The sequence below is a fragment of the Mauremys mutica genome, chromosome 4, assembly GCF_020497125.1.
Source record: "Mauremys mutica isolate MM-2020 ecotype Southern chromosome 4, ASM2049712v1, whole genome shotgun sequence".
In the NCBI taxonomy this organism is placed as follows: domain Eukaryota; kingdom Metazoa; phylum Chordata; order Testudines; family Geoemydidae; genus Mauremys; species Mauremys mutica.
In genome coordinates this window covers 118,968,824-118,986,998 of record NC_059075.1, presented here as the reverse complement: position 1 = coordinate 118,986,998, position 18,175 = coordinate 118,968,824, and the positions used below count along the sequence as shown (strand labels likewise).

The 18,175-nt window shown below is 45.5% G+C and overlaps 1 protein-coding gene across 2 annotated transcripts in view; it reads right to left on the bottom strand.

Moving 5' to 3' along the window:
* LOC123368718 (acyl-CoA (8-3)-desaturase-like) overlaps nucleotides 1-7,489 on the bottom strand; it is a 30,922-nt gene extending 23,433 nt beyond the window's left edge. Inside the window, exon 1 of one of the 2 annotated variants that reach the window (XM_045013772.1) lies at nucleotides 7,145-7,489. In XM_045013772.1, coding sequence (XP_044869707.1) covers nucleotides 7,145-7,369 — 225 coding nt within the window. In that variant the 5' untranslated portion in view covers nucleotides 7,370-7,489. The remainder of the gene's footprint in view (nucleotides 1-7,144) is intronic. The other variant, XM_045013771.1, reaches the window with a different exon arrangement.
* Nucleotides 7,490-18,175: the final 10,686 nt, after the last annotated feature.

Sequence of the window (18,175 nt, the reverse complement as noted above, 5' to 3'; positions counted from 1 at the left end):
ACTTGTTCACATCAAGCAGCCACTCAAATATCCTCCACCCTCACTGGTGAGGCAGTCATTCAAAACACCCTCCCTTCTCAGTGCAGGGAGAAGGAATAATTCAGTCACTTCTCCCCCAGGTCACTTCTCCCTTCTCCATCAGTTTTTCTTTCTCACGGTGATGGAATGCACACCCTACTGTAATCATCTTTGTACAAAATATGCCTTGTAAGGTATCATTTGAAAACTAATAACTTACATTCTATCATGATATTATCTACCAGTATGTAGCAATGTTATATGTAAAGTTATGAATTCCCCCCCCCCCAATAATGTTGATAGAACCAAGGAAAATCTGCATTTCAGCAAACAGATGTGAGAACAAACAGCATGAAACTTCTTTCACCACCAGACACCTGGTTACCTTCTTTACTGTTTGAATGAACTTTAACTAGGGGTAACCCCCAAGAAAATACATTTCAAAGGGTAACTGAACTACAGATGTGAGGGGCAAAAAACACCCCAAGTTCTCTCTCCTTGTCCATCTCTCTCTTTTTACTTAAGACAACAAAAGAAACAGCTGTTGGACTGTGGGAGCAGATCCTGGCTTGAAAGTTTGGTCACCAATGTACTGAAAAACATGTGGTAAGAGATTTCACCTTGAACCAATTATACTTTACGTTTAGAAAGCGTTTTATCTTTATTTCTGTAACCATTTCTGACTGTAATGCCTTATTACTTGTTCTCACTTAAAATCTCTCTGTAGTTAAAGAAACTTATTTTATTCTTAAATTAAAACTAATACAGTGTTGTGAATTGTTTGGGTAACCTCCATTTACGGCAGCAGGCTGTTGTATGTTGATCCCCTTAGAGGGGCAATAGACTGTCCAGGAGAGGGCTGGACTGCGGAGAACACATTTTTGGGGGGTGGAAATCTGGGACTGGAAGCCTGTTAGGGTCACCCTGCAAGTAGTAACCAAAGCTGGTGGGAGCCAGAGTGTAGCTGGTGTTTGCTGGCAGGCTGCTGGGGTCAGAACTGCTGCACCAGGGCTGTGACTATACACAGAGACTCAGGGTGTGACCTGCAGGCTGACTGTGAGGAGCTTAGGTTTGGAGGCACCCCAGGTTGCAAGGCAAGTGGTGACACAGCCCCTCACTGGTCTGGATCGCACCCCATAATATCCTACTTGCCCCTTTCCACCTGGGACAGATGGTGTCTCTCATTCTCTCCCTCTCATGTTCATGACCCTACTCCCCAGCAGCTCACTTCCCCATTCCTCTGCTTGTTCCCATCTCTCCAGGTAGCTCCTGGCTCCTTCAACTGCCCATCCCAAGTGCTATAGAACCTGCTGACCCCAATATTCTGCCCCATCCCCTGCTAATGGAGCATCACCCAGAAGATTCTGATGCCTGTTTGAGCAGCTGGAGGGAGTGGGGATTCCCCAGTTTACCCAGGCAACACAGACTGACCAGAGCCCAGTGTTGGTACCTGTCCCAATATTTGTGGGACAGAGCCTGAGTTCAAAGAACTGCCCCAAGTCCCTCTTTGCTGTAAAGCGGTTCTGTTAACAGCCCAGTTTTTTCCTACTGTACCCATGCATGGTGCTGGTCTTGAGGCAGAGCTGCTGCTGCTGCTGCGTCCTTACAGTGGCAGTCAGGTGGCCATACCTCCCCACAGAGGACTGGAACCTCCGCCATTGCACTGCAGAGCTGACAGCAGGGGCAGCACTTTGTGGGTCACCTACAAGCAGCTGTGACCGCAGCCTAGAGACCAGACAGCCCTGCAGTGCCTCATGTCTATCCGCAGAAGGGACTGTGCAGGGCCCCAGACCCAGCCAGCCATAGAGATCAGAAAAGAGCAACAGAAAGATCCCTGATCACACGTAGCTCTGTTGCCTGCACACACACCAAGCAGCGGAGCTGAAGGTAACAGAGACCTGGAGAAGGGGTCTGGTGTCTGCACTGGCCTGACCCTGCCACCATATTCCTTCCAAGTCCCTGTATAGCAGATGACAGTGCCAACTTGGCCCACTCATCCCTGCCCAAGCCATTACTCAGGGTTAATGCCAGCCCAGGGCCAAGAAGTTGAATGCGCAAGTGACCATTGATGCTGGTGTTTGGACAGGGTCGGGGATCATCAGGGCTGGTGCAAGGATATTTTGCACCCTAGGTGAAACTTCCACCTTGCGCCCTCCTCCGTGCCCGAGCCCTGCGGCGGCTGCCTCCCCCCCCCCCCCCCAGGCGCCTCCCCCTGCAGCAGCTCCCCCCCCCCGGGGAGCGGTGTGGCAGCTCCCCACCCCAGCCAATCAGCTTAGGTGCCGCAAGCCTGGGAGGTGGGAGAAGTGAAGCAGCCACAGCGTGCTCAGGGAGGAGGCGGAGCAGGGGTGAGCTGAGGCGGGGAGTTGCTCTGCGTGCTGTCCCCTGCCCCAGCTCCCTCCGCCTAAATGCCGGCGGCGACCGGGGCGGCCGAAGATCCAGCCGCCGCAGTCGCTGCTGAAGAAAATGCCATTCCCCCAAATCCTAGAGCCCTAGGCAAGCGCCTAGGTCGCCTAATAGGTTGCACCGGCCCTGGGGATCATCTGTATATGTATATTGGGGATTAATTTTTTCCAACATGTATTACTTTGAGCATTGGGCAACAAAATGGTAGATGAAATTCAATCAGACAGTTTTGTAAGAGACCTCTGCAACAGTTTTGTAAGAGCCCTCTTGCAATCAGCTTTGGATTTATCTATCTTGTAAAGTTTGCAAATAATACAACTTCACTGTTCACTCTCTTTAACATATTCATTAATGAATATGTTAAACAGCACAGGTCTCAGTACAGATCCTTTGGTTCTGTCCACCTCTCTCCATTGTGAAAACTGACCATTTATTCCTGTCCTTTGTTTATCATCTTTCAACCAGTTACTGATCCAGGAAAGGACCTTCCCTCTTATCCCATTTCTACTTATTTCCTTCAGCACCGTTAGTGCCAAATATCACAAGACTCATGATAAAATCACTAGAGTAGGCAACACTATTGTAGGCCTGTAACTTGTCTTAACTGAGGTAGCCAACATGTTTAGTCGTTACAATACAAGCCTGGGAGTCGGGAGAACCCAGACTCTAGTTCCTGTGTTTGTCACAGACTTGCTATGTGTCTTTGCACGTGTCGCTTAAGTTGTCTGTACTCAATTTCTTTGCCTAAAAATATGGATAATAATCCTTACCCGCACTTGTAAAATGCTGCAGGATCTTCAGATGAAAGGTAATGTGTTAACCTAAAGTATAATTATTATATCATCATAATCTCAGGGCTAGATTTTTACTTTAGGCACAGCCCTGACGAAGCTGCACCACCCCAGCTGTAGTGTTGGGATGCATTGTGACTCTGAGCCACAATTCTTTCCTCCATGCTCATAAGACCTATACCACCAGTAAACTACTTCCTCCTCCTGCTGGCTCAGCTACTCTGGCCCATTCACTTGCTTGAGGTGGTAGTAAGCAGATGAGTAGCCCCACTTACTCCTTTATAAATGAACCACATGTCCAGGTAGCTTACTCATGGATGTATCGGAATTTCTTACTCCTTTTAGAAGTGTGCAGTGCAGGTAACAATCTAACCCTATGTTTATAAAGCACAATTTATAGGCAAACTGTATTTCTTAATAATTGTTTTGGTGTATAAATACTATGGTGATAGACATGTTACAAAGAGCTATAGTAGGATACACTTTAATGCCACCCACACCTCATCTGGTTACAAGGAGCACAACAATAAAGCAGGGATGGAAAGTGAAAGCAGGTGATGGCTAGCTTTTGGTAATGGGCTGATCAGGGAAGGAAGAGAGAAGCGAAGATGGGGACCTAGAGCAGAAAAAGCCTACAGAACATCAGCAGTTCTGTTACTGGAGCTGACAGCTGTTTGGCATCATGGCACGAGGCAGTAAGACACCTTATGTAACTGAGTAGGTTGGATACACTTAAGGCTACTAGTTTCTCCATTTGTGTGTACCTGTTGGAGGGCCTGGATACATAGACAAAGCAGGAATGATGACATAGTTTAGACTAGACATGGTATCTTTCAAGGTGCTTCTATAGCCATTACCATAGTATCAGAGTACCTCAATATTTTGTTCTATGGAGCTGTACAATACCCCAATAAGTTAAGGAAGTGCTATTATCCCCATTTAACAGATGGGAAACTTCAGTACAGAGAGATTAAGTAACTTGCCCCATGTCTCACAGGGAGTCTGAGACAGCAGGTACTTGAACTAGTGTTCCCAAGTGCAGTCTACTGCCCTAGCCACTGGGATATCTCCTTTCATTCACCTGGTGGCTGTAGAGTGGCAGTAGCCTCTAATGGAGGCAAAGTCTCTAACGCACATTTTGGAAATGATAGTACCGGTACTAACAAAGAAGAATCATGAGCCACAGTCTTAAAGGGACCATGCACTTTTTTGTGAAATAATTTTATTTTAGATTTCCTTATTACCTCTGGCCAACAATACTAGTGTTACTGTAGAGAAAGTAATTGTGCTATTAAGCAACTACATTCAGATCAGTCTCCTTTTGTAAAAAAAACCAAAAAAAACCCCCAAAAAACAAAAACAAAAAACCCTTGAGCACACAATCTGATCACAATGAGAAAAAAAACCAGCCTCCTCATGAATACCTATCTCTACTACATCCCTTGGAGAAAACCCACCCTCTGAGAATAAGGCAGTCAGCATAACACAGAGCCACCCAACTTCCTCACAAGCTGATTAGCTGACTGCTGGTTACCTCTTACTCTTGATTCCACTTCCCCTATTTGAGACCATAGGCAGGGAGCTCCCTGCACACATCCCTCCATGGGGAGGGCTTCACGATCTTGTATGAGAAGGCCAAGGGAAGGAAACACACATGATCCCTTCCATCCCCTCACCCTTCTTCAGTAAGCCCCAGTCTCTTATTTCCTGCTTCTATTCCCACAGGCAAAAATCAAACAAATACACACAGGATTGGTGGTGAAGAGGTGACATCCAGTTCTGAAGTAAGGCTGATATTTACCTGTATGTCCTGACTCGTATTTCATCACTTTTTCTAAGGAATATTTCTTTAAATCAATAGTGCCCCTCTTCCTTCTTATATTTCTCATGCTGCCCTCAATGTAATTCCAGGGATGGTGAAGCAATTTAAGAGTGGGGGTGCTGAGAGCCATTTAACCAAACTGTAAACTATATTATATATATAAAATGGAAACCACTTCAAGCCAGGAGGTGCTGCCACACCCCCGCCAGCACCTACATGTGATTCCCACCTGTCAGCTTTTTGGTGTGAAACCAGTTAGGAGTAGTGCACAGCTGATAAGATCAAGGGTGTATGGATCAGCTTTCAGGGTAGGCAGGTACAAACAGTGTTCTTAAATGCTTCAAAATTGGAGGTTTACATTCTGAAATTTATCTACCAAAAATGATATCCTAGCCCTCTGGATTGGCTAAAATATCCCAAACACCAGATGTGATTTATATGAGGGAGCTCAATGTACAACTGCAGTGATTTTTTTTATTATTATTTTAGAAAGGTTGGAAAGGGAAGCAGGAAGAACACTATTTTTACCTGTTGGTTTTGTTTCCCAAAACACAATGAAGAGGCTGGAAAACCCATGAAACTGCAGACATCTTTCGCACCTTTCTGAACACCATCCGTTCTTTCACAAGTTCCCCAGCATTTGTGGGACGGATAGCTCAGTGGGTTGAGCATTGGCCTGCTAAACCCAGGGTTGTGAATTCAATCCTTGAGGGGGCCATTTAGGGAACTGGGGTAAAAATCTGTCTGGGGCATTGGTCCCCCTTTGAGCAGGGGGTTGGACTAAATGGCCTTTTGAGGTCCCTTCCAAACCATTATATTCTATGATCTGGTATTGTATCACTTAGCAACAAAAATGAATGATTAACCATTTAAGGAAAGGGTGAGAGAAGAGTTCTCAGTACTGAAGAGCCAAAAGGAGAAAACAAACTCCAAAGGTGAACAAGAAATAAACTTTTATATGAAGAAAACTGAGCAGAAATACAAAAAATAGAATTTAAATGCAACCCAGCCATAATGGAGCCCAATGATTTCAGTGGGACTGTAGGTTGTAAGATGCAGCTGCATTTTCAGTCACAGGCCAACCCTCATAAAAACTCCTAGGGGAAGAAGGTGGATGAATCAGAAACAATTTAGAAAAATACCTTTTGCTAGTAAAAACTGTCTTGCTCAGATTGTTTCAGGTTGGGTGCTAGCCAGCTGCCCAAGTCACAGAGGGTGGCATAAGACTGGAGGCCCCTGAAACAGGGGGTTACAAGGGTATTTTTGTGGTCTGCACTGATAATAAGATGTCAGATAATTGAATGTCTGACACTGATTTAAAGAGGCTTATAAAGGGACATCTACACCTGGGCATTAGGGACTGAGAGCAGGAAGCACTGCCTATGGAATATTGGGTTTTGGCTTTGTTTGTCTGCTCAGTGATATCTTTTCACATCTACACAATGTGCCAAGAGTTAAGAGATTCTTTTCCACCCACAGAAACAGGAAACTCAGCTCTTAGCAACCTGTGACTCCTAGTTCCCCAAAACAGCAGAGTGTATTACCAGTCAGTTATTATTTCTCCCACAAGAATCCCTGTCACTGAGGAGGGAGGGATCTGAGTGAAAAGAACATTTGTTTCTATCTATGATCATTAGGAGAGGCAGTTTGCTTTGCCACTCAACTCCCAGCATAAACCACCTCAAGTGACACATCTGTCTGTAGGAACCACACTCCAGTGCAGATTGGATAGGGAAGTTCAGTCGGCTAGAAGTCACCTGAAGTCACCAGCCTATCAGTGATATAAAGGATTAGATAAACGCTGTGCAGTTTAGTGCGATTGCAGGCACAAATCTCTCTCCTATGACAAATACCTTTCTCCTCAGCCTGCCGCTGAGTCCTTGCCCCTTCTGTAGCCTTGAGAAATCAATTAATGTCTATAGCTCTCCAACGCAGGTGTCCTGACCGTAGAGAGGCCAATTACTTGGGCCCTCCCCTCTGCTGCCACCAGCGTGGTATCCTGTCCCGCACAATGACTGATAACCCAACTGCCCCATCCCCTGCCCGCCTGGGTCCCAGTTCTGCCCCCTGCCCTGCCCACGGTGATCAACCGGACGCCTCTGCCCCTCACCGTGGCGTCCTGCCCCGCGTAGCTGCTGATGACTCGGGCGCCCCCCGGGTGCCGCCGGTAGAACTGGCTGATGTCATAGACCTTCCTGTCGATCACCAGCCACCGCTCCTGCTGCGGGTGCCCCCGGCCCGTGCGGAGCCCGATCTCCTCCCAGGTGAAGCGCCGCGGGGAGGAGCCCGCACCCGGCTCCTCCATCCCCGCCTTAGGACCCCGCAGCGGAGCCATTCCCCAGCCCGCTGTCTCAGCGCTGAGACCCGCTAAGCCAGCCAGCTACTGAGCCGCGCCCGCTCCGCTCTATCATAACCAAACTGCGTATTGTGAGCGAACCGCCCCGCCTCGGCCGCGCCCTTCCCCTAATCTATCCGCCGGGACGTGCCCTGGGGAACCCATTGGCTCACGAAGGCCCAACCACAACTTCACTTCCCTAAACTACATCCCGTCCCTCAAGAGCCCATTGACTGCCCCGCTCTCTTCAGTCCTAAGCCAACTCACTGGCTATCCCAGCAGTCAATCAAATCCCAGCCGGACAAAGTACTACTTTATTTCTTAAAGGGGCCCACGTTGCTAAAATCACTCCCAGTCGCCTTTTCCCGGAGCCTGCGGGAGCAGGGGAGAAGAGCTGGAATCCCTAGCCTGAAGCTGCTTGCAGAGGGACAGGCTGAGGCTGTCAAGTGAGACTATCCTGCTGCCACCAGCTGTGGCACCCGGTAAATTCCCCTCTGAGCTTCACTAGCTAGGACAATACGTAATGAAGGAGAGACAAGGTGGGCGAGGTAATCTTTTACTAGGCCAACTTCTGTTGGGGAAAGAGGCAAGAGTTCCAGTGAAACAGAGCTCTTCTTCAGAGTCTGTGTAAGCTCCAAAGCTTGTCTCTTTCACAGCAGTTTATCCAGTAAAAGATACAGTATTATCTCCCTGGCCTTATCTCTGTTTCTACTCAGATATATTAATGTAAACCACTGAAGATAATGGGGTTTATGCATCAGTCACTGAGAGCATTCTCTAAGGATAAGCAGGCTGCAGAGGTCAACTAATGATTTGACTAACCTGCAGAACTTTTACTTCTAGTGATGACGCACAAAATAGAAAGAGCCCCGAAATGGCTGTCACAGCCTAGACTGAGTTTTCAGGGCTGGCAATTAAAAATGTAGTGTAACTCATGTTACATTTGATACAAAGGTCACTGGAAGACAATAAATATGAAACCCCATGATGCCATCTTTACAGACCCTTTTCAGAGTAGAACTACACTTTACCCAGACCATGATGAGTTTTAAAGATTGTTATTAACACCTTGAATTGTACCCAAAGTGAACAGTAGAGTGCATGGAGCATGGTGTACAATATCGTATAAACCAGAGGTGGGCAAACTACAGCCCATGGGCCACATCCAGCCTGCGGGACCCTCCTGCCCGGCCCCGGAGCTCCTGCCCCAGGAGGCTAGCCCCTGGCCCCTCCCCTGATGTTCCCCATCCCCTGCAGCCTCAGCTCACTGTGCCACAAGTGCAATGCTCTGGGTGGCAGGGCTGCAAGCTCCTGGGGCAGCACAGCTGCACAGCCGTGGCCTGACCCGGTGCTATGAGCTGCGCAGTGGCATAGCTGGCTCCCGCCAGGTGGCACAGCTGCCTGTCCTGGTGCTCTGGGCAGCACAGCTGTAGCGCCGCCAGCCACCCGTGTTCCAGGCAGTGCGGTAAGGGGGCAGGGAGCAGGGCGGGTTGGATAGACAGCAGGGGAGTTTGGGGTGGTGGTCAGGGGGTGGAGGTGTGGATAGGGGTCAGGGCGGTCAGAGGGTTGGGAACAGGGGGGTTGAATGGGGCAGGAGTCCCCAGGGGGCAGTCAGGAAGGGGGGGGCTGGATGGGTTGGTGGTGGTTCCAGGGGTTGTCAAGGGACAGGGAACAGGGGGAGTTGGATGGGCAGGAGTCCCGGGGGAGCAGTCAGGAGGCGAGAAGCAGGAGGGGTCAGATAAGGGGCAGGGGCGGGCCATGCCTGGCTGTTTGGGGAGGCACAGCCTCCACTAACCGGCCCGCCACACAATTTTGGAAACCCAATGTGGCCCTCAGGCCAAAAAGTTTGCCCTCCCTGGTATAGACGTATAGTCTAATATACAGTAATGTAGTATGTAGGACCTAGTCCCAAGATGCAGGCAGGGATGGGTGTTTTTAAATATTTAATAGACATTTTGAAATGGCAATTGGCGAATTAATACTGAAAAGCCACAGAAAAAATACATGTTTTAAAGGAGCATCTGAGTGAGAACAGAGCACATGGCTGGCACACAAGAAGAGGAAGGGTGCTCTAAACTTAAGGAGCAGCAAACTTAAGGGCAAATACAAGAATGGGTGGAGAATGTAACAAGGAGGACACTAAGGAAGGTATTATTGATTGAATGTCAGCAATGAGAAAGGAGCTCAGCAAACATAATGTATGACAAATGCTATGTTATAGGACAGTGGCTTTCAACCTGTGGTCCATGGCCCCTGGGGGTTCACAAACTATGTTGAAGGGGCCAGTGAAAGGGGACTATGAAAATAGAGTTTCAGATCCCAGAAAAGGCATTCCATTTTTCTCACCAATCAAAAGTATGTGAATACTCCCACCTTCAGGTCAAACCCCAGAAATGTTGTTACCATAGATGCCCACAGTTTAGCACCCTCTCTCACACTGCATCAAATGCCCTGCCAAGCATATGCAACATTTATAGTTTAATTCTGTTCAGTCAGTTTTCAGTCTAAGACTTCTATGGTAGGGGTTCATGGACCATAGACAGAATTTCCAAAGTTGTCCACACCTCCCTCTGAAATTTTTTAGGGGTCCGCAAATGAAAAAGGTTGAAAACCACTGTTATAGGACATCAACATCTATAGAGTTGGTGGTTGTGAGCAGTCAGACAAAGGAACAATCACAGAGTGGTGGGAGAATCCATCACATAGAGTAGTGTTTCTTAACCTTTCTGATTCCAGGGTTTGCTGCCTTCCTAAACTGTCATGGACTGTTTGAGAGAGCAGGAGGAAAAAAAACAAAAAACAAACAGTGTTTCACTGGTATTTCTTGTTGTTTTTTCAGTATTGCCAGGAGTTTCCTTTTTGTACTATCTGCATATAAGACACTTCTTACTTGCTTACCAACGCAGGGCCACTACTCCAATTCTGTTTATTTGTTAAAATAAAGTCCAGTTCAACTAGTTATGTGATATGAAAAGTGTTACCCTTCATTTGAAACAAAGTTTAAAAATCAGGTTACCAATAATTTTGTCTATAACTGTATACCTCATTTTGTACATTAGAGATAATTCAATTGATTTAGTTTAAAAAAATAATAATAAACAATCAGATGGATTCACTCACCATACTGATAACAAGATGTTTGTGCCTGTCTTGAAGACACAAATCTTTCAATCCGGGGATGAATGTTTGACCAGGACACTTGGGGCATCTTTCCACTGCTCAGCTGGTTGCAGTATTTTGTTTTCATTGCAGTCATTACTGAAAATCCAATTTTGCAGAGATATGTGGAATGGAACATGAGCAAAGTTTTGACATCTAGTTCACTGAGTTGTGGGTATTCACTCCTGATTTTGATCCAGAAAACAGATAGAGTCACTTAATGAAAGTGTAACTTCAGACCCTCATGACTTGACACTTCCAGCAACTTGTCCTCCAGTGATAGTGACAAAGAGGTCTCAGTTTCTAGAGAGGAGGATGGATTATGAACCCGTTGTTTTCCTTTTTGTGGATCAGAGTTTGATGGGAAATAGTCCTTGAACTTTTAGATGGGATGCAATTATTTCGCATAGGCGAGGCAGATCCACATCTTTACTGTCATCAATATCTGAAAATGCAAAAGATGGGAACATGTCATAACAATCATGCCCGACTCTCTCTTTCCAGACTTGGAGAGTTTTTTTAAAGGCCATGATCTTGTCATCCAATACAAAGACACTCAACATAGAGAGATTGAACTGATTGACGTGATAAAATATATCTGCCAAATATGCAAGTTTGGCGAGCCATTGTAAATCCTGAAAGTATGCTGCCAGAGGAGACTTCTTTTGAGACAGAAAGGCTTCAAGTTCACGTCACAGTTCATATACTCGGTTTAATACTTTGCCATGGGATAACCACTGCACTTCAGCATATAAGAATAAGTTCTGACCCCATTTCTTAACACATTGGAGCAAATATGCGACAATTGAGTCCATTTGATTTCACAAAATTCACAATTTTAACAACTGTACTGAGGACATCATTAAGCTCTGGAGACAATTTCTTGGCTGCCAAGACCTCTCGATGAATAAAGCAGTGTTGCTTGAGCAGTTGGTGCAACTTCCATCACTCTTGCCTCTACACCAGAATGTCTGCCTGTCACTGCAGCCACTCCGTCAGTGCAAATTCCAACACAGTGGTCCTACCAAAGTCCATGTCCTGTCACATACTCATTTAGGACCCAGAAGATTTCTGCACCTGTTGTGTTTTGTGGCAATTCTTTACAGCAGAGTAGGTCTTCATGAAATGAGCATTCATAGGCATAGGCGCTGCCTTTTGTTTTTGCTGGTGGGTGCTTTTGAAGAGGTGTGTGTGTTGGAGTGAAGGGAGAAAGAGGCGCTCTGCCAGTTGGGGGGGAAGGCTATTTTCATCATATCTATACACTTCTTGTATATTCTAGTTATTGAATGTGTGTATCATTGGTATCGTTACTATTTTAATGATCAAAGTGTTATGAACTACATAATTACATTATCATGAATTACAGTATATTAAAATCATTGCAGTCACCTACAAGCTGTCTTCGCTAATGTCCTAGTTAAAGACATTATGTCTCACTGTAGCTTTCTGGATGAAACAGTCAGCAATTTATTTACATCTGGTTCCCTGGTATGGTCTTGATGCACGTTAAGGACAGCTACATTATTCAGTTGCGTCTGTCCCATTGATAACTGGAGATAATTTTTAAGTCTTCTGTAGCTGTAGAATAAGCATTCTGCAGTTCAGGATGATACGGGCACAGTGAGAAGGATTCTTATAAATTTGCAGTGCTCTGGAAGGGTTAGGGTTAGGGTCCCAATGCCGGCTACAAAAATGCCATGCAAATACCTGTTCTCACTCTCTGACGACATTGTAAATAAGAAGAGGGCAGCATTATCTTCTGTAAATATAAACACTTTTTTTTGTCTTAGCGATTGGCTGAACAAGAAGTAGGACTGAATGGACTCTTCTAGGCTCTGAAGTTTTACATTGTTTTGTTTTTGAGTGCAGTTATGTAACCAAAAAAAATCTACATTTGTAAATTGCACTTTCATGACAAAGATTGCACTACAGTACTTGTACGAGGTGAATTGAAAATACTATTTCTTTTGTTTATCATTTTTACAGTGCAAATATTTATAATAAAAAATAATATACACTTTGATTTCAATTACAACACAGAATACAATATATATGAAAATGTAGAAAAACATCCAAAATATTTAATACATTTCAATTGGTATTCTATTGTTTAACAGTGCAATTAAAATTGTGATTAAATACAATTAGTTTTTGAGTTAATTGTGTGAGTTAAGGCGATTAATCAACAGCCCTACTTGCAACAAACCCATACTTAATGTAAGACTAATCGTATTTTTGATTGAAGGCCGAATGTTTCCTTTTCTTTTCTAATCCTTCTTCCTTATCATGTTCAGAGACACTCACATCTCTATTCTCTTTTTCTGAACTTTTGTTAGTTCTGAAAAATAGATTCAGAGGTAACTGCTTTGACAATGACATTATCTGATTTAGCTAAGTAAACGCTTTACTAGAACTTAAATTTTGCTTGCTGCTTTCTGTTAACTACGTCCTTTCAACAAATGTGAACTAATGTGCTTTGCATATCAGCACCATGGCAACCGATGTCAGCTCAATCAGTTTATTTTTTAATGTTCAGAAATAATTGAATGAATACAGTCATGTAAAATGCAATACAAAAAACCTTTACATTTTAAATATTAATATTCTGTGTCAGGGAACTCTCAGGCACTGGCAAGGAGGCTGCACAGACTGGCACCGGTCCACCGACCAGTCTTTGAGAAACTGACAGTATAGTGTGCCAGTGATCACCCACTATATCAAAATAACATGTTTCTGTTACTCTCACACATGCAGGTCAGTATGATATACAGTCTCAGAGCCATAAACACAACCCATCCCAAGAGGTAAATAAACTAGATCGCAAATACCCTGATTGGGAACCAGATGAGAACACAAGCTGAGGCAATCCACATTTGTTTATACAAAATGACTGCATATGTAACTGTCTACAATGGAAAACTTGCCCACATACAAATACAAACAAATACTAGCATCAGCAGCCTATAGATTTTCTAAGCATATTCTTGATTTGCATGGGGTTGCCAGAACAGTGTGTTCAGACTCTGGGTGTGTCTACACTTTGAACTTGGCACACATTTTGTTTTTCTGTATTAAGTGATCTGCAACAACCATTGCGCAATCAGCTCATACACACCACATTCTTATCTTGTGACCAAGTTAATGTTGCGTTATATCTATGTGGCCATGCAGCACAGCTGTGTTTCACAAGTGCTCAGCATTCTGGTCAGGTTTCCCATGGTATATTATTCTGCAGCTCTGCTGCATGCCTTCTGAGATGTTTTGAGCTCTGCATTCTGATATTTTTACTGGAAAGTAATGGAATTATGGAGTTTGTAGTCAAACAAAATAATTTCCGTGACTCCTTGTTTCACCATGTGGTAAGGCAGATCCCCACTTCACCCCAGTCAGAAAAGCATTTGAGCACCTCTGGGCACAATCTGCCTCAACCCAATGCACTTGTAAGCCTGGAGATGGGTGGATACTTAAAAGGGAGATTGCTCAGGGTGTGTGTCGGGGGGAGGGGGCACTCTGAAGAAGCAGGACTGTAACTCTGAGCTCCCTGGCTCCTGGAAAAAGAGATTGCTGACTGGGGAAATGGCTGGAGAGCCTTGACTGTCCAGGCCTTCTCAGAAAGGAGAAGAGCTGATACTTCCATCTTTGGCTTCCTGAAGCTGTAGGACTCTGTTTTTTTGCGGGCTGCAGAAGCATATTGACTTTTTTTATTTGTTTTACTCTGACTGCAAGGGGGCACACACCCCGAACAGCCCAGCTGGAGGGCTGTGCCCTGGATTCTGAGACAGGAGCAGTGCTCCCAAAGGGAGTACTAGAGATGGATAGCCAGCCTACCTCACCTAATCATCCTTCCTGTTTCTATGATCCGGTGCCATTTTTAAAGCACTGTCAGGCAGCATGGAAGAAATGCCGATGATCGCTGTAATCCTCACATACTCATGAATATAAACAGACTACTGGTAGACTATCTAAAGACATGCCGTGACTGTAGAACCAGGGTGATAAGGGCCCCTAAGGACGCTGACAACAGACACTTCTCTTACTTACATCTTTTCCTGGAACAATGTCTCAGGGTGGAGCACTGCATTTGACTCAGTCAGCTAATAATGACTAGTGGGACAGGATAGTAATCTAGACCTCCGATGACCAGCAGTGGGAGGCAGAACTTCAGTATCCTAAAAGCCACTTTCTTAGAACTCTGTGCAGAGCTTGCCCTTAAGCTGCAGCAGCAGCAGCAGACCTCCACACATGACGCCCCTCAGTGTGGAGAAATGGATGGCTATTGCCATTTGGAAACTTGCCACTCCTGATTGCTACCAGTCAGGTGCTAACCAGTTTGGTGGCAGTAGAATCAACTGTCAGGGCTGTTATAATGAAGGTGTATGCTGGTATCAAGAAGATGCTGTCCTCCCATGTCATAAGACTAGGCAATGTGCAGGCAGCTATTAATGACTGCATGGTTAAGGTTCCCTTATTGTAGAGGGTTCATTGATGAGATTCATGTGCCTACTCTTTGCCCCCCACCCCAACACCAGGCCTCGGAGTTCATCAACAGAAATGGGTATTTCTCCATGATACTGCAAGGCCTTGTTGATCATCAGGAAAGGTTCACCAATATTTATGTGGGGCTGCCTGGAAAAGTCCATGGTGACAGGAAGGATTTTTTTCAGTCATTCTAGGAGGTGCAGCTTACCCTCTGCTCTCCTGGCTTATGAAGCTTTCACTGGACAACTGGATAGGTAAAAAAATATAAAACAAATTTATTAACTACAGAAAGATCGATTTTAGTGATTATAAGTAGTGAGTGTACAGATCAAAGCAGATTGCCTAAGAAATAAACAGAACTTCCTCCTCCTGGTGTGATGAATGGCCATTTTGGTCAGCACCTGGAGGAGGTTGATGAGGAGGTTCTGGAGGAGTCAGAATAGGGGATGCAACCTGACACACCCTATATAGATGTGTGCCAAGGTGGTCTTCTGAAAAAGGGGCAGGTGTCAGGACAGTTCATGAACTACGCCAGGTACACACCAGTGCTCACAACTTTATGGAGGATCCGCCTGCTAATATCCCCAGCAAGCCATGGAACCAGAGTGGAGTACTGGGTGCCCCAATGCGCCTTTTCACCCTCCTCAGGTAGCAAGTTGGCGTTGGGGTGGGAAACAAGGGTGAGCAAGTGAATGGTATGAAGCACAAGCATGTACAGATGTTCTCTGGGTGTGGTTTGGAGGCAGACTGGCTGGATATTATGCTGCCAACACAGATCGTGCATCAGGGATGGCCAGGCAAGATCACACTGCAGGGGCCTAAACACAAGTTCCTCGGGACTTGGGGTGAGGGGTGGGCAGAGAGCACTTTCCTGCAGTTCCTGTTCAAGGAAAGGAAAAGAAACAGGAGGCAAGGCTGTCCTCATCTCCTGGAACACATGATAGGGAGCCCTCGGTGTGGACAAACACATGCTCTGGCTGAGTGCCACAGGGTCCACCCAGTCCCTCTGACTGTAGTCCAGGAGGTCGTAGATTCTCATGCCATCAGCCAGGACTAACCTCCAGCACACCAAGAGGGATTCTACCACCTACACATGTAGATGGGGTTGTGTAGCAGGGGTTCTTCCAGGAAGTTCTCCCTCTCAGTTGCTGCCATGGACCTGGCTGTTTAAACTAGTTCCAGGTCTTCAGACGGTCCTGGTAAAAGACCAGCAGCTCAAAGAAGTCTTGGGAGACCTCTTGGGTGGAGATAAAAGAGCTGCCAGTCATATTGGAGCCCTCAAAGGTGGTGGAGGAAGGTGTGCACCAGTATGCTCCATGCCAGACTACCTGCACTATAAAGGAATCTCTGAAGGATGTGGAGGTGGAATGAATGGACCTGGCTGTGGCTGAAGACCAGGTCTTGTTTGCCCTCCCTCAGGGGGAAGCTCAAAATACCTGCAGAGACCCAGTGCAGCCCTGGCCAAAAACTCCAGGACCTTCATCGGAGGCTGTCCAGGAGTCCTAGGGGTGGGCTTAAGTTGTTGAACTGTTGCCAGAGCATGGACTGAACCAGCTGGTTGAGTACCAGTGCCTTCCTCTGAAAGGAAGGCAGAGGAGCAGCCCCATCCACCTCTGCAACAGGTCAGACACCGTGGCTTCTACACTGGTCCAACTCTCCAGTGGGGAGGGATTGGTGGCAGAATGATATACACCCAGATAGAGCAATGGATCTACACCCTACAGAATGGTACAAAGCATGGGTGGGAGGGAGTCTGCATGTCACCCATCCCAGACCATCAGACTAGAGTTCTTGACCCAGTTGACCTGGGCAGAGGAGGCCACTGAATAGATGGCTTGTCAAGCTTCCACACATGCCAGGTCCACCACCATGGAGGGAGAGTGAGCCTCACTGAGTGGGTGTGGGTTACATAACCTAATCCTGAGACCTACCTTCCTTCTCTCCCCCTGCTGCCACTAGGTAATGACCTGTGTTGTTTTCTCTTTTTCAGTGTATTTGAGCAGTATTGTCAACTCTAGATATTTTATCATGAGTCTCACAACATTTTATATTTTGACTGCTATTTAATGGAATCATTTATGCAATAAACCACTACAAATTAATAAATAAGCTACAATGCAAGGTACACAAGAAAACCATAATTTTCCATAGGCTTTTACTAAAGTGTAAAAGCATAGCCAAGATAAAATAAGGAGTGACACAATTTTCCCCTTCTACATCCCATAAAACAACTGCAATGCTCACAATCCAATCCACTGCACAACCCTCAATAACAGCTGGATATACAGTTGCACATTTTCAGGCTTCAGACTCAAGAACAAAAGGCATTGTAACACTACACCCCATATCCTTCACAGGAATATTGTTATAATATAATTATAGCATATCTAAGATGTATTTTGATACACAAGATGGGTCTTGTGAGGTAACATTGGAAAGGTTAAATATCAGAGGGGTAGCCGTGTTAGTCTGGATCTGTAAAAGCAGCAAAGAATCCTGTGGCACCTTATAGACTAACAGAAGTTTTAGAGCATGAGCTTTCGTGGGTGAATAATACCCACTTCGTCAGATGCAAGCAGGATTCTTTGCTGCTTTTATTGGAAAGGTTATAATTTACTGAATACGATTTTCATATTTGTATGCATGTATCATTTCTGTATCTGAAGTTAGGAATATTGACTATGTATCAATTACAAGTGGGTTTACACCTGGGGAATGCCCACCAGACAGAATGCAATCAGTCTGCATGGGCCATTAGGGAGAACAATAGGTCTTTGAAGATACTTCTCTCCCACCTTCCTGAGAAGTTTCCTGGGATGCTACAAACAACCATTGACTTATGGCTGCTTTGACACTGCAGAGTCATGTGATAATGTCATCTGGTACTGGATTCCATGATAGAATACCAGTATTTTTCCACTGAGGGCAGGGGAAACAAAGGGTTCTTGCCATATGTAAAACCTATTTAAGGTCAGGGAGTGATTTAATCAGGGTTCATTTTTCACTGAATCCCCACCCAGGGTGACTGCTGGAAACATCTAAGAAACAAAGACAAAAGGGGGGAGAAGATCTGATCCCAGGCTGGAAAAGGTGTCTGGCCTGTGAAAGAAATGTCTAAAACAACATTTAGGGTGAGAAATTACTACTTGTAACCAGTTTATTTAGTGT